General features: G+C 27.1%; 1 protein-coding gene across 6 annotated transcripts in view; it reads right to left on the bottom strand.

Moving 5' to 3' along the window:
* Window positions 1–11,810: 11,810 nt before the first annotated feature.
* LOC129976680 (E3 ubiquitin-protein ligase Arkadia-like) overlaps window positions 11,811–23,883 on the bottom strand; it is a 47,321-nt gene continuing 35,248 nt past the window's right edge. For 2 of the 6 annotated variants that reach the window (XM_056090384.1, XM_056090381.1), the window contains exons 10-15: window positions 22,238–22,579; window positions 20,756–20,870; window positions 18,297–18,461; window positions 13,738–13,836; window positions 13,536–13,618; window positions 11,812–13,016 (exon numbers count right to left, since the gene is read on the bottom strand). In XM_056090384.1, the coding sequence (XP_055946359.1) occupies window positions 12,890–13,016; window positions 13,536–13,618; window positions 13,738–13,836; window positions 18,297–18,461; window positions 20,756–20,870; window positions 22,238–22,579 (931 nt within the window). In that variant the 3' untranslated portion in view covers window positions 11,812–12,889. Of the gene's footprint in view, window positions 13,017–13,535; window positions 13,619–13,737; window positions 13,837–18,296; window positions 18,462–20,755; window positions 20,871–22,237; window positions 22,580–23,883 lie in introns of all 6 variants that reach the window. The other 4 variants (XM_056090379.1, XM_056090378.1, XM_056090380.1 and 1 more) reach the window with 3 other exon arrangements.

Genomic DNA, 23,883 nt, shown 5'->3' with positions numbered 1-23,883 from the left:
AATTGATAGTGTTCCAAATATGGAACTAATTTTTATTTGCTTAAATATTGCACATCGTCGTATTTTTCCAGTCACTTTTTCATTGAATTAGGTGAAATATTGTCCGAAAATATGGTCTGTTGTCTATAAAATACTGTCTTTAATAGATGTTAACAGTAAAAAGTTTTTAAAAATTTAAATTTTTAGCCGTCCGTGAAAGAGGACCATTATAAATTACTAAAATGTTTCTATTATAATCATCAGTATATACAAAAAGTTTCAAGGTTTCTGACAATAAAATTTGGAGAGATATACTTATTTTTAAATTTAACGAGACTAATAACTAATTCAAGTAGAAATATTTATTTTTAAAATGCAAATTTTTCCAATATACATAAAACTGCTACATGCAAACATATGTCTAGTAGTACATAATTCTCGATTTAAAAGAAATTTGCTAATCAAGCATAACTTTGTTAACTTTGATTGATCGGCAGTTGAAATTTCCATCTCACAAGGAAGAGAAAGAAAATTTGAAAAAGTCAGCATTTCAGACATCCCAGAGTAGTACTTAAATGCCGAAAAAGAAAGTAAAATTATTTGCTCGCAATTGTGCGCTTTCTATAAGAATGATATAATTTATAACAAAGAACGTTTGGGAATAGTGATGATTTATAATATGTAATCATAATGCTGAAGTAGTTGTAGAATACAAATGCGGTCTTTCGAATTCGCGGCATTCTAGAAAGTGAATTTACATGGTTTAGCAATAACAAACTATAGGATCCTTATTTCTCCGGGAAGGAATGGGGAAAATGAGACATTATAAAATCATACAGAAATTGACAATTTGACTTTTTTAAGTTACTCAACGCTACAGTTCAAACCATAACATTCCAAAAAAAAAAGACCATATAGTAAATATTTCAGTTTAATAATTGGCATACAACATTCCTCAAGTCTACTTTACTGTGTTAGAAGTGACATAGTCAACACGATTGATTTTTATAATTTTACAATTGAACCCTATTTCAAGGTTTATCTTTACCTTATAAATGTACAATAATTTGGACAAACGAATGTTGTTATTTTAATCAAAAAAGAAGCATTAATCCTCAAAATGTTCCCGAATCAAATTCTTCGTATAAGTTCATTATTAGTGGCAATTTTCTATGAATGTGTAGAGAGGCCTTTTTAGAAACTCTTTGGTTAGTCCTACTTTGGGCAACAATATACTGAATAGTTACCGATATATTTGGCATGTTTTGATTGGCATTATGCCTACAATAAGGGATTAGTTGCCTCTGGCATTACATGATCTATAGATCTTTACCGACAAACTCAAAAATCCTGTCTTTATGTCATAATTATGAATTGGATCGCACAAACTCAAATACTGTTAAAAGAATGCATTATTATTTTTTTATTCTTCCCTTTTAATAATATTTTGTGATATATTATCAATGAAAATTAAAGCGAAAGTCTAGCTGAAGCACCGATCATAAGTATGGATAGGTATAGTCTAAATAAATTTATCTTTTAATATCTCAGAAACTTTTACAGACAGAAGCAAGAAAACTTGCAACCTTATGGACGAATTTAAGAAAAACATTTTTCTCGTTGACTCTTTACATTATGGAAGTTGCATAAATATTTACTTTTTGCCATTTTTTACTATCCATCTCTAAAGGAACCCAAGTATTTTCATAAGTTTGAGAACCTTGTTTGATGAAACTTTGCAACTAGAGTATGTATCTAGTTGAATTAAAATATTTCAGAAAATACTTGTTCCACTTTGGGAGGACACACTATACATTAAAACTAATTGCTACACCCGGCGCTGCTCGTGATTAAAATCCTCTCGTGTAATATTTTTTTTTTTTAATAGAAATTACTTTTACGTAAAATACGAGGAATGGAACTCTTATATAGGCAACACTGCTGTATAGACGCCAAGCAACGAAACCAAATAATGCCGGTTTATACCATAAGTTAGTTATATAACCTCTCTTACCTCAGAGCAAAAGAACGCTTGTAGTGTGAGGAGAACTGAATTTTGTGTTAGTTTGTGGGAACGTTTCCGAAACAAGAACAAAAAATTGAGTGTGCCAGAAATCGTACAACATGACAGTGTCATGAAGAGACTTGTAGTAAATCTGCATTACTTTACAGAACAATAGCAAGGTGGGTAAAAACTTTTAAAGAAGGACGCCAAGATTTGGCAGACATGCGTCGGCCATGTCGTCCTGTCAGTGAAAAAGTGTATGTTGTTGCCGCACTAATGAACAGTGATCGACGCCATCAGATTCCTGAACTAGCCCAGAAGACAGGATTATCGCTTACGACTATGCTTCATATTCTGAAGGAACGCCTGCGCATGCTAAAAACTGTCTCATGATGGATTCCACGCAATTTAATGGAAATGCAGAAACGGTTTTGTATCATTACGTTAGGCGAGGCATGGGCCAAACAGTACGAACCACAAATGAAATGTCAATCGTACAGATGGCGTTATTAAGGGTCACCACTAAATTCGAAATTTAGCCAGAATCCCAGCAGTGTGAAAGTTATGGTGATTCTAGTGTACGATTGCGTACCACCGCAGCAAACCGTCAATGCACAGTATTACTGTTCATTCTTGGAACACAATCTGAGATCAGCTTTGAGAAAAAAAACAGCGATACTTTCTGCAGAACCATAACAATGCTCGATAACACACGGCGTAAGCTATGGTTGGTTTATTCGATCGATGAGGCTGGGAAGTGCTATACCATCCACCAAACTCCTCGGACTTGAGCATTTGCGATTTTGATTTGATTCCCAAGATGAAGGAACTACTTCGTGCCATTTACTTCAGAACTGTTCCAGAAATTCTTCAGGCAGTAGACAGCACCATTCGAACCATCAACAAAACAGGTGCTGCCACAGGTATCTTAAGACTTTCACATTGTTGGCAACCGGTTGTTCACAAGGATGGTGTCCATATTGAAGGGCAATAAAACTTAATAACATGTACCACTTTTGTATTATATATAAGTAAATAGTCGCCGCTATTAAAATTCCAGCCATTTCCTCATTTCAGATTCATCTGCGTTAAATTTTCTGAAGATAACATTTGAGAAAAAAAAAATTGCACGAAAATGTAATTGATATGGCTGAAAATGTAAAATTTTTAATTTTACAGTGTAATTAATGTTAAAAAAAACGAAGAGTTGGTTAATTTCTAATTAAATGAATATTCCAATTAATTTTTGAACTTTAAAAAGTTAACAATATTTTTTTTAGCTTTAAATAAGAAATGTGCAGAATTCGAGTTAAAAATTTAGAGGATGTGGAACATACATGCAATTACTTCTATTTATATTAAGATTAATTTTTGATATAAAAAAGATTTAATGATATTTTCAATTAAAAAAGCAACATAAGTAAAAAAAAGGGGGGGTGTAATATTTAATTTTAATTTCACATCTATTAAAACTTCCAAGAATGCAATAGAAAATGAAAAAAAAAATTCTTTAATAAATAAACAATTTATAAATATTTGAAGTTGCCTTTAAGTAAGTTTTTTTTTTTTTTTTTTTTTTTGCAGAATTTACATTCTGAACTGAAAGACACTTAACATGATTAAATGACACTGCCTTAAAACCTGCAGTCACATCCTAAGATTTTTTTATACATGCATATAAAATTTGGCAAAATTTTAATGAATTGTTTTTGAGATATGCTTTCCATGAAGCAATCATAGTGAAAAATTCTTTCTTCAGAAAGTATGTTTTAAAAAATTACACATAAGCTCTTCTTAATATATTACAAACAAATCGCATTCTTAAAATTTTCACAAAAAATAAAAATTTGTAAAAATATGAAAAATAACTGTTTTGAGTCATTCTGAAGACAAATAGCTTTTAGAAGAGCTACAATAAAGATTTAGAGAATTAAAATCAAAAATTATATCATAATATGTAGTAAATTACAGAGAAAAAATTAAAACAAATTACGCATATTATAAACTTTATTTAGTTATATTTACAATTATAACTGTACAATGTTTATACTTTTATAAGGAACAAAAATCTTTTTAATTCTAATTTATCAAGTATATTGCTGCAAAAAAATAGATAGTTGTAGCATGACTGACAATTTATGACTTAGCAACAGTGATTTTAAAGAAATCAACACACATATAATCATTGTGAAAAGAAAAATACAATAACCCACAAAACACAGGATTTCAAAAAATATTGTTAATCATTAAATCCGTACAAAAAAAAAAAAAACCTGAATATCTAGTAAAATTAATAGGAAAATGACACTAAAAAATAATTTAAGAAAATAACACATGGAAAAACTATTCGTTGGAAACATAGTAATAGTAAATTTATAACAAAATAAAAATTGGATAATATAAGCTGAACTAATGTAGTAATTCTCATTCAATATTACATAAAGCATGAAGACAATATAAACTATTTTTAGGCATAAGCTTAAACACCACAAAATTCTGTATAAATCACGGAGGACAATTTTGATTAGAAATTGTTACTATAAGGGAATTGATTCAAAGCACTTTAAGTGTCTAAATACACTGGATAGATGTTGGGTGGGGGGATAAAACGAGGAGAAATTCTCAAGGTCACTTAAAATGTTCTATATGTCATTCAAAGGCATAAGTTGCAAGATAGTAGCTAGCTTGCCCTAGTATTATTAAAATAAATACAAAGCCAAAACCAGAAACATCAATATCTGTCCATGCACACAGTACAAACTTACAAAAGTTAAATGCACAATATTAAACAATCACTGAGAGATAAATATCCTGCCTCAACTTTAGCATTTTGTGTTGCTTTTTATACAAATGGCAGCTGAATACAACGTCATTTACATTACAAACAAAGTGCTTTCTATTCAATCTTTGGATAAGATTTTAAGTGACACACATAATTGTAACATTGTAGGCGCTTGTAATATTTTACAATTTCTATCAAAACACACATTCCAATCACATAACACAATCTGAGAAAGAGATTTTTAACATTCTTTTTTATCATCGAATTATAGTTCACATGAAAAGGTAGATTTATCGATCCTACAGGTAAATTGCATAGCAAATAGTTAATATAAACTGACTATTTAATTCACTTCAATTTTTAATTCAAATGCAACATTTATGAAATCCATTGCTAAATTATTATTAGAAATTATTATTATTTCAAGATGGATAAAAATAGGAATCCAATTAAAGCAACATGAAAGTTTCTTAGAAAAAAATACAATTGAATGTGTTTTAAAAGGGGAAAAAATTATTAAGCTGAATGCTAAAGTAAATAAAAAACAAAACAAAATAGTCAACTACATTAAAACTATCATCTAAAACTGATTACTAACACCTTGCATTACTTGTTATAAATCTAAATAATAAAATCCAAAGAAAATAATTTATTTTTCCCCTAAGGTAGAATCAATATAAAAATTTCAACAAATTAAACATTTCTTGATTACAAGCAAAGAAAATAATAATAATAAAGGAAAAGTCCATCCAAATACTTTTAAACAGTGATTATATCAATTATGTACAGAAATAAAAAATTTTAATCTAGAATGAAATAAATTGAAATTATTCTGATCCAAAAAGTAACATTGCAAATTCCTTCACTTTCATGAAATAATGCATTATGTTCAAAAATAATATCTAAATATCAAATAAGAGTGAGATTCAAACTGTAACTGATTGCAGCTTTGAAAACCGACTATTACCAATGATAATGAAAAGTTAATCATTCAAATCTCCTACCATGTATACTAATAGATATTTCACTAACAAACAACTTCACTGAATTAATTCTCACACTTTGTCTACAAAATTTATCACTCTCATCTCTCTAAAAGGCATTCAATTATATTGCCATGATACAGATTTAAAATATTTTCATACAAAACAATATTAAAGATAACAAAGCTAGATTTTAATAGAAAATATGAATGAGGGGGGAACAAAAATATGAAAAAGAGAAAGAAAAAAAACATTTGGGAAAAGAAAGAAAGAAAAAGAAGAAAAAAAATTGAAAAACTGAAATTTTAGGAACTTATTCAGTCAATTCACAGTTTTAAATGGGAGGAAAAATCCTATACACATGCAAACTATTAATTTTATTAAACAAGGGAAGGGCTTACATAAAAATGAAATATCACAGTTAGATTATTAATTGACAAATGCAGATTCATTATTCACAAACAATTCCCACACAACTCTTTAAGAATAGCAAGGAATACTTTTAAGAGCACCAATGCCATCTCAAAATATTAAGCACAGTTATACAGTATTACTAGGAAAAAAAGTCAACTAGGGAAAAATAGAATGCCAATTTCTTAGAGCCCAAAATTATTATAATTAGAGGACTGGAGTATTAATCATTTTTATTATATAATACTACAGATGGAAATATAAAAGAGTATTGTCTACATTGAAATTTTGTGACTATTTTGTATTTTCTTTCAACTATGAGTAATATTAAATCAGCTCTAATAGTTGATAATCTAATAACTAATCTAAACTCAATCAAAATAAAAAAAAAATCTAAATTTAAAAAAAACTTGGAATGTAAGAAAATGAAATAAATAATGGTATTACATTATTTTTAAAATTGCAAAAATAGAATTGTATTCAGTAAATTAACTAAAGTTAAAATATTTTTTTGTATAAATATTTAAACATTATACATATTTTTTCATGATATAAAGAAATTTAACAATAAAAAAAGAAATGAAAATTGTAAGTGTTGTATTAAGATCTTTAAAGATAGAAATTTTATTAAAAAATACAATATACTGCTATTAAAGAAAGTAAAATTTCATTTAATTCTAACATGAAAGTAGCATTACAAGCTATAAAGTGCACTTTAAATTCTACAACCTAGCATGAAACTTTCATTAATTAGTAAACGGATAAGTAAAATAATTTTGATTTCAATAAAAGACTGATAATTAACAAATAAAAGGTTAAAATCCACATCTATGCATGCTATAAAATATTACTTTCCTCCAATTTATCCTCCTTCCACAGAGGGTTTGAATATGTAAGTGAATAAAGTTTTAAAATAAAATGGATGCAGATAAAATATAGTTAATACATAAAAGCATGGTTAAATATAGTTAAAGTTTAAAAAAATATAATTATTAATTAAAACAGAAGGAATTATATTAGAAATACTGGAAACAGTAATAATAAAACATGCAAAGATGGGAAAGGGCCAATATGCTAATATAAAAAATAGTTCTATGTTACAGCCAAATATTATTATTATTTCTTTCAGATAAATGAAAGCTGCAACGTATATCTGTTTATTTCTTCTTTTAAGTGTAATGCAGAATCAACTTGAAATTAAAATCTATTTATAACAACAAAAGCTGGAATATACTTATATTTTAAGATAAAATATTTTAATTAAATATACTAAAAGTATTTTAAAGCAAATACACAAAGACATGCAGCTTTTTTTCATTTGATAATCAGCGCTTATATCACATACATTTAATAAATTTATACAATTTGTTGGGAAAAATTTATTGCAATTTAAGCAAATTCACGCAAAGACAAAGAAAATACAAAATTAAGCTTACATTTTGCATTATTATGCAAATATTATAAACTATCTCTCACAAAAATAGATTAATATGTATCATATCACTTCAAAATGGCAAGCATTTTTATTATTGTAAGATGCAAGACATTAACGCATTCACTTTATAAAATCTTTACTCGAAAACACAGACATTTAATTATTTTGAAAGCATAATTTATTACTGAGTAGGCCATTAAAAAAACAACTAGTATATGAAATTTTTTATAGGGGGAGGAGAGGAGGAAGTATGTAAAGAAATTATTTTGTTTGTATTTATATTTATTGCATTTCATATCAATATCTACAAAAATAAAGTTGAAATTTATTCTTAAAGCACTCACATTGGAAAGTTTGAGACACATAATCTCAAAATTTATAGATTTGCATCAATAAATTATAAATATTGATTTGTCACTCACTGAATTGAAACATCCTTGTTAATATACAAAATCCATAAAGAAGCAGTTGGGAAAAAAGAATAATACATAAAAATTTAATAGAGGAGTTTTCAATTTCATGCATATCTAAAGTCTTTTCTTATGAATGAGTAATTAAGGTAAAAACTCTGATAATATTTGACAGAAAACATTGAAGATATTGGCTAATGTAAAGCAATATTACTATATCTTAATTTTAAAACAAGCACCTTGGTTTTCTGCATTACATCAAAAAAATTAAAATTTTCATAAATGTTTCTGGAAAAGGGCTACATATATCTCTAAAGATTTAAATTCCATGAAGTAAATCTTGGAAAAATGTCACAAGAAAATACCTAAAAAGATCTGAAATACTTTGGTCAAGCAATGACTAATAAAATTGAAAATAGAAAAACACACATGAAGTTAATGTTTTATGTTATCTAAATTGAAAGATACAAGTAATTTTTTTTAAGATCATTTCACAGTAAATAAATAAGAGTAGACAAATAGATATTAGAGAATAAAACTAACTTTTTCTAACGCCATATAGGAGAAAACATTGCTTAAAAACATATGCATTACAATGATGATACACAATAAATGGTTTTAATTAGAAGATTTATGCACCACAAGATTTCTGGTACAACTAAATGCAAACCTGCTAATTATTTACATTTTCTTTTTATAATAACTGATAAAATTTCAAATAATGGGTTAAACATGAAATTTACTGAGAAAGAAAAAAATTCCACTAAAAAAAGTTTTAAAGATTCCAATTATTTATTCATGCAGTTAATTTACAAAAATGATAAAATAATGATGAATAATTAAAAAAAAGAATTTGATTAGAAATTTATAAACAATTCTTTGTACTTTTAATATAAATTTATATGTAAAATGCTTTAAAAAATAAATGATCTTTTTTACAAAATTATATCTTGTTTACAAACAAAATCTATTTTTAAATTAAAAATAAAATATCTCATTAACACATTAAACTGTTAACTGATTCCTATTAAAAGAAAAAACATTATTCAGAAGTGGGAGGGAAGAGAAATAAGAAAAATGAGTTGCTTTTACAAGAAATATAATAAAAGCAAGGCAAAATAATGCAAACAGGTAAAACTCAAATTTAATTTTTTATACAGATTATATTTAGGCTTTCTAAATTTTCAAAAAATTCTTTGAGCAATTGACAGCTTTATACATAATCTGCACACACATATTCACACTGACAGCATTCTTCTGATTCCAATGTAATCAGTATCTAGCACAAGTAGATTATACATAATTTGCCTTAAAGAAGCATGGACAGCAACATGCACACACACATAACTTAAGTTTGCAGAAAGAGTTGAAAGAGGTAAAAATTTTTTTAAAAAGTCATTCACACTTATTGCTTATCATTTGGCAGAGTGCAAATAGGTTTGCAAAAGTCTTTATGAAAATATTACCTACAAAAAACATAGAATTGAAGTTTTAAAACAGACCTATACCGATTTCAAAATTTATAAATGAGGGAAGAGACTAGATGCAGTCGATTCTCCATTTAAAGAAATTTTCTCACACAATAGTTATTAAAAAAACTAAGCATTAATTTTTTATTAAGAATTTATTTATTTATTTATTTATTTTTTTGCATTAAGATATTTTCAATTTAAACAATACTTTTCAAAGAATTGATTTGCTATCATTTAGAATAATAAAAGAATTAAGTTGGAAATTTGCTTATTATTAAATTATAAAAATGTAATGTTTATAGCCTTAATAAAATAAAAAAATATTTTACTGGGGAATTGAATAATCGTTAAATATTCCTTTTAGAACATTTAATAAATAGTAATAAGCTTTCAACCTACTTAACAAATAATACAAGAAAATTCTTTAAATTTGTTTTAATCAGTATTTGTTCCAAAATCGAGATTTCTTTAAACGGAGTAACACAAAATTAAGAATTCAGGACAGGTCTATTTTATATCTCTATATAGCAAAAAAATATTGCTAAACACATAACAAATGTGCAGAAAGCATATTTCTTGAATAAAAATTCCATTTTTAAGGCATGAATGAACTATCAGATTTTTTTCAAGGCCTCCATTTCCAGTATAATTATTGTTCAAACACCAGGAAAATGTTTCAACTAACATTTACACACATAAATAACGTCTTTTTTTGCTCACAAATGAATTACCCGTTATAATCAGCAATTACCTGAATAACAATAGATTTAAAAAATGAATTCACAAGATAAACAGAAACTACTGCTAATCAGAATAAACAGGCTAATTTTTACAAAATATAAAACAATGTGTCATTTTATTATTGGTTACAACAACAGAGATGTAAAAATGTGCTTATGATTCTTTCTGTTAAATGAAATTCCCCAATAGTTATCTATATGATTAATAATTTGAACAGAGTGAATGGTGATAAATTTGAAAAATAAAAAGCATAAACATTCTTACAACATAATGATGATGATTTTCTTCAAAGCATGCATATTTTGTTACTGGCTTTTAATGTTAAATACAAATACAAATATAAAACAAAATAGCCCATTCTATCATAAATGAAACAAAAAATATTATCCAAAGTTTGAAAGAAAAAAAAAACAGTCTAGTTAAACTTAGATGGGAAAAAAAATACATCTGTAAGTTCATGCAATATGAGTAATCTTGATTTTAAAAGAAAAAATAAAATAAATCTGAAATTTCTATTTTTCCTAATATTTGCAATTTTGAAAATAACCATTTTCCAATTCATAAGCATTGCAAAAAAAAAAAAATCAGTGGCAGATAAAAAAAGTGCATTAGGCTTTAGTCTCCCCATTGTGAATTCTTTTAAAAAAATTCTTTTTATGATTTATGAAAAGCATGATTTTTGTTATTAAGATTTACTCCATTATTTATTATGTTTATGTGTTGTTTATATAAATAAAAATCATTATTTTTGTTTTCCTAACATTAATTTAATCCATATTACTTGACAGCATATATATATAACTAATTTTTCAATTTACCATTTTGGTTTAATTCTAATCTATTCTTTTCAAAATATTCATTTTTGCTTAAAAGGAACATTTCAGATACTAAGGATACACAATTTAGCTTACACAAATGATACTGTAATTTAATTGGAAACAATAAATGACTAAGAGAATTTTAATAAAATCACAATTTAAAAAAAATGGCCAACTTAACAAAAAAATTAAAATATAACATTCTTTATATGAAATATACATATCCAGTTTAAAATTTTGTCCTGTATATAATTTTAAATTACAATAGAAGAGTAAAATATTGAAGTAACTTTAAACCAACATTATTTAAGAAATTTTTGATTGTATTTTGATTACTAAAATATTTTTGCAATTTAAAGTATACCAAGTGTAATTCTCTTTTATTTTTACTATTTCTACTATAAGAAAATTTAACTTGAAAGATCAATTAAATTGCAAATAATATTTAATTGGCTAGGAAAAATAGAAGACGCGACAACATGCTTAATGAATCATAAATTGCTTCTCTGAATACATGAAATGAAGAAAGTTTAATTCTTATAGAATTAAAGATTTATGAATATGAAACGTGTTTAAAGCTAAAATGTTTCATAATTATTCACATAAAACAATTATGGCTCAAGTGTATTAGTTGCCATTCTAAGATAAACATTCAAATATATGAAATAATCTATTTTTAAAAAAATTGTAAAATAAATAATTAAAAGATAACCAATATTAATCCACAGAAAAAAGTAAATGAAATGATTAATGCATAACTCTAAAATTTTAGTCTGGTGAATTAAAAGGGGGAAAAAAACTCAATCTTCTAGAATTCCATAATTTATTTTTTTTAAAAAAAATCAAGAAAAGGAAAACATTAACATGAATACAATCTAAAAAAACAACAGTCGTCTTATATATAAAAATATACATTTTAAAAATCGGATCTCACAAAAATAAAATCGATTCTACAAAACATGTGAGTCAGAAATATTCAATAAACCAACCAATTAAAAATTGAACAGTAAAAAAAACACAGCAAATCTAGCTAATGATAAATAAAAGCATTATAAGCATGCAATTTGGTCTTGTAATGGCTTCTAGATTGGAGATAATTACCAATGGAAAACCCCTTTTATAAATAATAATCTTGTTTTACAAGTAAAAAGTAAATTATTACACTGAATAACAGAATACAAGAAATATTGATCTTATGATACAAAATCATACATGAAAATTTAATAAATGCCATTTACAAGTTTATTTCTATTCTGGTTTACACCATAATTTTAATGAATAAAACATAATTAATCCACAAAACTAATACAGTGAATTCTTTAAAAAAAAAACTATGCATGAATTGACAGACAAGTAGTTTCCCAAAACTAGTCATGGACACTTCCATACATCTTTGGTACAACCAACAAACAAAACATAAGGTTCACTCAATTCAAAAATAAATTATTAAATACTACCAAAAATAATTTTCTTTGTTTCAACACTTGCATGCAGTGTATTTACTGCAATACAATTTATAAAGCTGTGAATGTACATAAAAAAAAAAGAAATAATCCATTACAATTTCAAAGAAATTGCTACAGAAAGAAAAAAAAATTGCATTGCAAACCTGGGGTTCTATTTTAATATACCATATGCGCAAGTATTATTACAGATTTTCATACCACTAAGCTCATCGTTGTGTTTCGTTACATTTGAACAGTTATTTGGAAGATGATACACACTTATAAAATGTAGAAAAACAATCAAGTAGAAATATTTTTAGTGCAATAAGATATAAAACATCAGTTCAATGACACTGAAGTTAAATTTCCTAACACTATACCATAGTATTTGGAATAGTAATAGCAATATCACGAAGTAACGCCAAAATCTTTTAAGTGATCCTCAATGTCAACTCTACAAATGGGGCAGCGCTTGTTGGTAGTCAGCCACTGATCAACACATTCTATATGGAACAAATGCATGCAAGGAAGTCTCCTAAATAAGATAGAAAAATGCATTGCAACAAAAAACGTATAACATAAAAAGAATTATTATACATATAACATTACATATATTCTAAAATAGCCATAATTTCCCCATCCCAGTAAAGTTATATGAAGTACTTCTGAAACTAAAAATTTGCCAAGCAAAGAAAAAAAAAATGTTTAGGCAAATTCTTAAGAATACAAATAATTTTTTAACTGATATCAGTTTGATACTTAAAAAATATAGTAAGAATTATTTCACATTTTTTTATTCACTTCAATTTTCTCACATGTTAAACTTAATAGCATATTAATTGATACTGTGAAATTTTAATAAAGAAAACAAATTAGCAAACAGAATGATTTTTAACACTAATATTATCTTAGATAATTAATGATAATGACACAGATATCAATTCAAAGCTTGAATGTAAAATAGAATCTAATTTTTATTTTTTTTATTTTACAATGCTAGTAAATCCAAATTCATTTCTTGATAAGATTTAAATAATGAAAAATACTTAAATACCTGACATCTTCATCATCTTCAAATTCACATAAACATATTGTACATTTTTCTAAATTGTCTTCATTTTCGTTGCATTTCATTATCTGAAAAAATGGCAAACAATGAATAAATTTTTTTTTTTTAAAAATCAATAATATAATTTATAATGTAAATAATTTTAATAAAAAAATGAAAAAAAAATTTAAATTTTTAAAGTTCAAACCTTCTTATATTTGTGAGGCAATGTATTTCTTTCAATGGTACTTTGGGATGCACCACGATTCATTCCCATTCTTCGTTGATCAACAAATCTCATGTAGTCCTAAAAAGCAAACATGTTAAATTATAAGATCCCAATATATAAGGAGTACAAAAAAAAATCTTATTATTCTGCATAAATAAAGGAACATTAATATAGTCTAATTCATTTCATCACATAGATACAAACTATGGTTTTAATATATTAAAGCATTACATTTAAAAATGTACAATTTCTTAAAATTTTCAATTAAAAAAATTCTTTCAGAAAAATTACAGTTGAACTAAATTAGCAAATCTTGCCAACATATTGTAATAATTCTTTGGAAAGAAATAATTCTCATATAATTTGTGTAAATTAACTCTTTAAACAGTGAATCAAATTAAACCCACATTATAGAATATCCAAAGTATCTACAATTTTAAAATAGCATTTCAAATAAAAAGCCTTTAAAAAAATTTCAAATTTTTATTTATTAAACACTAACCACCTTTAGCAACCAACTAGAAATACTTGTTTAAACAGCTGGTTACATAAATTAATTCAATTAATTTTGTGTTGATAGCTCTCTAAGAAAAATATTTTAAATTTTGAATTTTGATAGTCATGGAAGTTGATATACTTTATAAGTTTTTTTTTTTTTTTTTTCCTCTCTCTACAGTTTTTTATGCTATATTTGGACTTAATATTGCACATTGTTTTGAAAGCTCTCCGATTCAATTCAAAAAACAGCAACACACTACAGTAGAAAGCCAAATGTCAAAGCTAAGAGAGTCATATTTAAAAATCAGCTTTAAGTAAATCATTTTCGTCATAGCTTACTTCTGAAGTTAAATGACAAATACAACTGTCATACTTTCAAAAATTTTATTATAAGTATGTTTTTAACTGAAGCATATTAAATGTGGAAAAATAAACAGATTTTTCCTGCCTGGGCCATCAACAATGGATGAAAAAATTGATTTTGGTTATATTGATAACAATAAAAATCTATATGGATAAAACTGAATGTCCATTAGTTTGTTTGAACTTTATAGTATGTTTTCATATAAATCTGTCCACACCTTGTGATAGACCGACACAAAATTTGGGACATGTTCTTTAGCACTTTCAAGCATTAATTATACTATTAAAATTGTCTTATTTCATAGATGAAATAAGGATTTTTTTAAAAAAGATGTAGGGACTTCCTATCATAATTTTGAACATATACCACAAATTTTTTACATCTTAATCGACTAAATATTTTTTAGCTGTTTGTTTAATTCTGTGCCATAATTTAGCACCTAAAAAATTAATGTATCCAACAGATAAATTGTGTCATTATTTTAACAATTTTTTCCCCCTTCCTCTCTTTTAATTAGATTCCTTGAATAAAATTTTGTTTCATTTGATAAGTGTGTCAGTTTTATACATTTTCCTATCATTTTTATTTGATTTCAAAGCCATACATTTAAAAAGTATGAATGGGCATTTACTTAGTTTTTCTTTTTTTAACTACAGATTTTTCACATTACTTTAACTTCACGATGTCTAATATTTAATCATTTTTTCTTTTATGTTAACTATTATTGTTGTATCATTAGGCTTAAAATCTAGAGGTACGTTTTGAATATTTAATAAAACTTGATAGAAAATTTGAATATCAAATTCATGAAAGAGAACAAGTTTGAAAGTGGATCATTAAACTAGCATCAAACCAAAGATGTTTTCATAATAAATCCAAAAATATTTTCTAAATATATGGTCCTTTATACGCACGTTGGCATTCTTCAATGCTTATTTGAAATTTTTTATGCCATGAAAATTACTTATGCACTATCTGAATCTGTAACCATGAAATTTTATTTTTAGTAGTATGTATATTAAGATGTCTATGTGCTTATCACATCAAGTATAAAATCATAGGACAATTAATTGAGAACAAAGAATTTAATTTACCTTCTCCTGATATTAATAATCTTTGAAAATAAAATTTTAAAAAACTTGAAGGAACCTTGGAAACTTAATATTTCTCCAACAAATTTATATATATACATAAAAAATTTTGAAAGCAAAAATGTCTTCTACCCAAATGTAATATAATATAAAATAATAAAAAAAAAAAAAAAGTGTAAAAAAAATTTGCTTATAATATTAAAATAAAATGTGTAACACAGAAGTTTATATGTTTTGCTTTTTCTTACCAACAAAAAGATCAAATAAACTGATAAAGTCATAATGATTAATATTCTTATAAAATATACTTGAAAAAAAACTTTGAACGTAATTAGAGATAAGATTATTGCAACTGAATATGTATCACAGAAAATAATGTTCTGAATTTTAAGATGTTGTAAAGAACAAAGCATTATGTTTGGAAATAATAACTTAAAAACACACCAAAATTTCATTTAATTTTAATTAATTACAATTCTTTAAAAAATCACATCAAGGTGCATATGCACCAAGGTTGTAGCTCTAGGACAAATAATCTGACTTATAAAGTGCCAACACATATGCACATACAAACAGAGTTATCATTAGTAGATTTAATTGTAAAAATTATTAAAAGGTGATTTGTTTCTGAATAAAAAGGAAAAAATATTTTTTCAATTTTTTTTTTTTTTTTTTTTTTTGAGGATCTGTCACAATAACACAAGAGCAATGTATGTTATAAAGAAAATAATATCAAAGAGATTTTAACCCGATCCTTTTAATCTTATTAGTTGGAAACCAGCTGGACCACCAAGAATAATGATTGTATTTAATTTAAATTAATTATCTTAGGTAAGATTTAAAGTTCATGGCTGTATCAGCAAAAAGTTTTTAAGCATCAAATTATCCCAGACATTAAAATTGTGTTGTCTTGATAGAATTTGCTTTGTTTATTACGAGCATAAACTTTTCAAATGGAATCAGATCCAAAATACCAGAGGGCTATTAAAAATATAATTATCTAGCTCTTTAAAATTTCACAGTAATGTAACTTCATTCTTTTAATCATGTACATAGACAGATATTAAACACAATTCTTCCTCCTTAGATTTGAGGAAATGAAGAACATCATACACTGATGAAACAATAAAAATATTTTGAATTTCAAGGCAACAATAATCCACTGTAGAAAATTAAGCAAAAATAAATAAATACTATTTTTTTTGCATAATTGGTAAAAGTTATCCAACTATTTTTAATTAACCCTTATCATAGCAAGATTGCTTCTTTGAAGAAAAGCAAAAAAAAAAAAAAAATGCATATAGGTAGCTGATTTTATATTTTTATATTTTACATTTTTATATTTTATATATATTTTTATTTTATAGTGGTAGTATATTTTTATAAAGTTGTATGTATGATATACTATACAAAATGAACATAAGGGTTAGTGAAATTTTTTTAAAGAATCTCTCAGATATTCATATTCCCCAATTAAAATTGATTTCTGTCAAGATAGATAACTCTTAGTCAAATAGTTCAATCCCCAGAAAACAAACACATCTACATTTTTTTATATATATATCATAGGTTCCCAAAGTGGTCCAGGTAGACCCCCAGGGGTCCATAAGAGACCACACGGGGGTCCACGTAGACGTGAAAAGAAAACAGGGGTTCACAAGTTGTAAGTGGGGGTCCACAAAAAATTTTCTGGTTTTCATAATAAAGAACAAAAATTTTGGATGGATTTACCTAACAACGTAGGCAGGTAGCATCATTCACTAGGTAGGTACTCAAAAATATTCGAGACTCAGTTCAAACACAGAATGGAATAGAACAATAGATAATAGTACAAGTGTACACCACGGAAGAGGCGAATGCGGTATTACAAGAGGAGCTACTTGAGCTCAGCACCTACGAGGAACTGAAGGTGAAATTTAAAAAAGGCTATCAAACATTTTGGCTGCAGGCAGAAATCCCCGAAAAATATCCTGGGCTGTGGGAAATTGCGAGAAAATTTTTGATAGCGTTTCCCTTGTTATATCTTGTCGAAAGAAGTTTTAGTGCCGTTACCAACCTTTTAACAAAAAAAAAAAGGAGCAGATTGAACATCACAGAACGGGGAGATTCGAGATTACTTCTTACAAAACTGAAGTCAAATATTGATTATTTGCTGTCAATTCATCAAGTACATCAGTCTCATTAAAAGTATGACTATTTTTTATTGTTGATTTACATTTCAGAGTTCATTGTTGATTTTTTTGTCAATTGTTGATTGTTTGTAATAATAAATGTTTATAATTTTGTATAACCACAAGTATTATTTTAATAAACAAGACACAAGAAAATGTGCTACTTTTTCTTCTTAACACCCCCAATTTAGGGTGATATTTTTTAGGAGTTTTGGGAATACAGTAGAAATGTAGCAGCAGGGGGTCTACCGAAAATAGTAAAACTTTTAAAGTGGTCCGCGAGAAAAAAAAGTTTGGGAACCTCTGATATATATAAAGAGAAATTGGTCTATTTGATTAAAAAAAATTTTTTAAATCATAAGATTTCATTAAAAAATAAATAAATTTTAATTTAAATGTAACCAACCACAATACCTGGAATATATTCCCATTAAAGGCTAAAGAAGAGTCTCTCACCTCTAGCCTAGCATGCATTTGACGTGGCAGCACAGGTATGTAGTGGGTGAGCATTGCAGGTGTAGGAGGAAGCTCAGTCATTTGAGGCAAGGCAAAAATATCAGGAGGCCTAATACTCATAGGCTAAATGAAAAAGAAAAGAATCAGGTAAAAACATTTTGAAATTTATATATCCTATTTTTAATAGAATAACATCCTGTTTTAAATATCTACCAACAAACTACTGAGGTCACACTTATATGAGGTGAGTGAAGAATCATATGCGGAAGACAATCATATCTGAGTCATGCAACAATGGCTTAAAGATCAGGGAGGTGGGTTATCGAGAAGCGGGGCACAGATTTATGGGTGTCAAAGAGAAAAAAATATGAGCATGTTCAGATCATTAAAAAAAATATTGCCATGCTTTAGGCACCATCTATATTTCAAATAAGCAATAATGACAAGATAGAAAAAATTATATAATGCTTCAGGTGTCTGTTACCCTTGCAACAGCATTTGTTAACATTAAAAACTCCACAGTTCATCATTTAAGTATGTAAAGACTCAAAAAAGCTAGCACAATTCACTTTTTAAAGGTCTATTTACATTTATATACCATTAAATCTTCTATCTACTACAGAAATCCCAGAATTCTATTGGTAAACTTTGAGAAAAAAGAAGAAAGAAACTAATGAAGTAAAATATTCTAAAGGAAAAAAATCTAGACTTTTGGAATTAAATGATGCTTTTCTTAGATTAATATAATTATTTGTAGTCAGCATTCGTAAAGTAAATGAATTTTCAATAAATGTAGCTGAATGTGATTACCGGAATTTTAAAATTTTAGTAAAATAAACTGTTTGATAATAATAACTGAAATGAATGAAAGCTATGTTTTTATCATAGGGGGGTAGTGTGGATGTAGTTCTAATTTTCTTTTCAAAAATACCAATTAAAAACTTTATTTAATTATTGCTTATCAACAGTTATTCCCAAACAGCTTATTTATAAAGTATTCATACTTGCACAATCTTTTAAAATTGGTTGAACGATGATTATGGATTTCCAATATCAACTGTTTGACTCATTTTCAGCATTTACTAAAAGGTTCCCCCCCCAAAAAAAAAACAGATCCATTTCTGTCATTAAACATGATTATCACATCATTGATGGTTTTCATTCTTTTTGAACTATCAATATTTAATGCCTTGGCTAACTCATACAAAGATTATAATTTTTCAAAAATTTTCTTAGCAGCATAGCTATCAGTTTAAATCAATTCAGATTACTCTAAGCCAGACAAAAGAATGTGTGTCCATTGCCTTTACCAGGAAAAATGACTTCTAGATGTTTCCTTACAAGTGGTACAAACAATTCCATGAATGTCAATCATTAATGGTGCTTGAAAATAAAAGATGGATGAATTATTTACTTCAAAACATAACGTTAAATGACAAAGTGATCACATTAAATGAACATTTTTATATACATCAGAATATGTAGGTTCAGGACCAGAGGTTTTTGCTAAAATAAAGCAAATGTTAATATTAACTATGATAACATTAAGCAAGTTTACTTTATCTTAAGTATTTCATATGTATATGAGTGAAAAACAAACAATACTTTGTCATTATAATTAAACATAATGCACTTCACAATTGCCTTATTCACATTATCATTGATGACACTACTTTCACTCCACTAAATTTAAACAGAAGAATTGAATATATAAGTTAATTTAATGTTATCAGACCTCGATATTTCACGTATTACGATCATTATTTCATTCAGAAAGGAGCTAAGAGCTTCCTTCAAATATCAAAAATAACTTAATACAAAATACTCATTAAATTATTTAATAGGACTTTGTAAATAAAGATAACAAACATATTAAAGAAAATTAAAATATTGTAACAAATAACTGCTTGTAAAAGGACAGAATAAAATCAAAAGGCATTTGAAATTATGGAATCCAAACCACCCATTATGTAACAATAATATACTTAACTAAAATGAACCAAATGAAAGAAAAATTAAACAAAATTACATGCATTATAATGTATTGCATTATAATGCATAGGATTCAATCTGCAAATTTAATTAGCAACATCAATTACAGAACTGAATTTATTCAACTGAATAAATATAAAGCAATATTTACATGATATCAGCTATTGTAGTGTAACATGATGCCATGCCGACCTCAAAAAGATCGCATGGGCATGATGGGAAAATGACAAACAATCATCTCAAAGGGACAACTATTTGACATCCCAAGGAAATTGTCCTAAACACAAACATTAGAACAAAAGCAATAAAACTATTGCTATTGATGAGTAAATATTTCTTTAATCTGCATCCTATATAAATTTGTATGGTAAAAAAAATCAATAAACAAAATTATATGCACATACTGAATAAACTAAAATACTTACCATTCCTGTTGGAAGACCAATTACAGATGGCACACTAAAATGATGCAATCTTGGAGGAGGCGGATGATGATAGTGATGTTGATGAATATGATGATGGTGAATATGTCCTCCTTCACTGTAAACATGAATTTAAAGCTTAATATTACATAAAAGCTGCAGAAAACATAATGAAATATCTCAAGAACATGATAGGTATTTTTAATGACAAATTTTATTTTTAAAAAAAACATTATTTTATAACAAAAAGAAAATCACAGAAAGGTTAAAATTCATCATTCAAATGCAATTTAAAATTAGCTTTTTTTTTTTTTTACACAAAGCAGAATTTTGTAAGTATGTAACGCAACTATTATCAACAACTTTAATTATTTGATACTTACTAATCAAAAGAAAAATTTGATAAGCAGATGAATGAAATATTTCAATATTTAAAATTAAAATTATTTCACACACTTAATAATAGCTATAAAAAACCAATGCTTGAGAATGATTTTATACAATTTAAGTTGATACAAGTCACAGTTATAATATTTCCAAACACAAATCAAATCAACACGAATACACATCAACTGAAAAACAAGCAAAAATGTTGAAAGCAATAAAAATATTAATTAAAATGAGTGAATATTTCAATAAATATTTCAATAAACAAGAAAATATTAATTAAAATGAGTGAATATTTCAATAAATATGAAATTTCCTGAAAAAAGCTAATAAAAACAAATTACGAAAGTCCAACTCAATTCTCCATAAAAAACATTCTTAAAATTCTCTGTACTGTTCTATCCGATTTCACAAAGATATAATATCCGTCCTCTAGAATGGCTCACATAAAATTTGAGGTGAAGATAGTTTTTCTCAAATCTCCAATACAATTTTTTCTTTATTCCGATTTGAGGGGAGTGTCACGGAGTGCTTGAACTCAAGTTCTTAACCTTCCAACATAATCGATGGATACAGAAATGGTATGGCAAAGAGATGACTTAGTAAGTTTTTCTTTACTCTCAGCATGATAAAAAAAAAATTATTATTCATTATTTCGAATTTAGTTTTGACCTTATTGAGAACCATAAAGTCCATTTAATTTTATGGAGTTTGTATAAAAGCTTGGAAATTGAATGTGGAAAGTAAAAATTGAAGTGCTCTAATTCCATGCAATGCCAATGGTGTGATGGCAAAAATCAAAATCTACCATCAATGAAATATAGCCCTTTCGCCACCAACATAATAATTAAGATTTCAATGCAATTTTATACCAATCCCAAGTATGATAAAATACTTTTCCAAAAACATAATAGCATTTCAGCAGAAATGTATTATATCTTTTAAACGGTTAAACAAGAAAATAGAATAAAACACAACCCTTTAGCAGTTTAACATGGAACAAATGTGAACGATACAAATTCTTTCACCAAAAGCAGGCTCAGTTGTGTAGTTATAAATTAATACATTCACTGTTTCATAGAATGAAGTTACACTCACGCATTTGATCCTGTAACCAGAGCTTCTGCTTGCATGGCAATGGCATCGGCTTCTGCCGTACAAGGAACCGTCTGGCTGGGCACTGAGGTAGGCAAAGTTGGTGGCGGTGGTAGAATAGCCGTCGAAGGGCCAGGAGGGTTGCTGCCCGGATTGGCCGGAGGTACCAGTAAGGAAGTGTGCATAAGGTGGGGTTGGCTTGTTGTCACAGGCGCAGCAGCGGCAGTGGCGTTGATACTTTGAGCTGTATCTGGACAAAGGAAATAGGTTTGTGTTGGTGTTGGGTGAGCTTGGCTTTCCATTAGCTGCATAGTCTGTTCCTGCATTCTGGAAGCAACAGTGTTACTAGAATAAATATTAATAATTAGATGTAATATGAAACAGATTTGCTGTCAATAATCAACATTACAAATAAAGTTGGAACATATACATAAAAAAAGAGATTACTTTTGTAATAAGAAAGTAAAATCTTAAAATATTATGAACAATTTTCAAATTAAAAAAAAAAAAGTTTCAACAAAGTACTCAATTTCCTCAATGGAACAACAGATTAAAAAACAAAACAAAAAAAGTCCCATTGAAAATAAAAATTGAAAAGTTTAAAAAATAAAATTCAACAGATCCATTTTAAGTTTAAAATATGAAATTAAAAAATTTCAAAAAAAATTTTAAGGAAAAAAGAGTTAATATCTGATAAAGACAAACAAAACAAACCAGAGAGAGAAAAAAATGAAAAGAAAAATTTTTTTCTATTCATAATGCATAATAAAACTAGCATCATTTCAGGATATACACTAGCAAGCAAAACTTAAGAGCACCAACAATTAGAATGCATAAATAGCATGTAGCAATTAACCAAATGAACTTTCTCCAATTCGGAAGAAGGTGATGTGCATGTCAGCAAGACCTTCCAGATCAAGTGCAAACCTTGTAACTGGCATCATACAGTACATGATGATGCACAAAATAAAAATGAAGGGTGCTGCTGCTGTACATTTAACCCTCTGGACTAGCTACTGCACATTTAACCCTCTGGACTAGCTGCTGCACATTTAACCCTCTGGACTAGCAAGTACCAGAACCTGAATCTCCCTATAACGATGACAAAGAACAACTTTCTACTTTTCAACTTAATTGGTGGAACTTGTAGGAAGCTGGTTGAAAGGTTAGTTGAATTTTGAGAGAAAGAAATGAATAGAGATAAATCTCAATGATTTCATATACAAAGGAATTGTTAGTAATGATTTGGTTTTCCTTTTATGAAGAGCTTAAGTTCCAACCATAGGTAAGAGAGAAAAAATGTTGTTTTGCAAAAAGCATTGCTTTAGGAAATGATCTTCTATGCATATATAAACATTGGCAAATGCAGAATTGATTAAACAACTATCAACATTTAAACCAGGATATGCTAGATAAACTTACTAGTCCTTTTCAAAGAAACATTTACTTGCCTCTCCCCCCCCCCCAAGAGAAAATGCTTTTTGCAAGTTTCTCTCACACAATTCTTTTTAGTTTGAATCTTTAGCACATCTTTATTCCTCACTAAAGCAATATCATCCCCCACCCCCTTTTGCTACATTTGGTTATATGAGATAATTAAAATATCAATTTCATACCCTATGGACACTTTCCTATTAAATTACCAATCT

The sequence above is a fragment of the Argiope bruennichi genome, chromosome 7, assembly GCF_947563725.1.
Source record: "Argiope bruennichi chromosome 7, qqArgBrue1.1, whole genome shotgun sequence".
Taxonomy (NCBI): domain Eukaryota; kingdom Metazoa; phylum Arthropoda; class Arachnida; order Araneae; family Araneidae; genus Argiope; species Argiope bruennichi.
The sequence above is the reverse complement of the archived record's forward strand: the minus strand, read 5'-3'. Positions and strand labels throughout refer to the sequence as shown.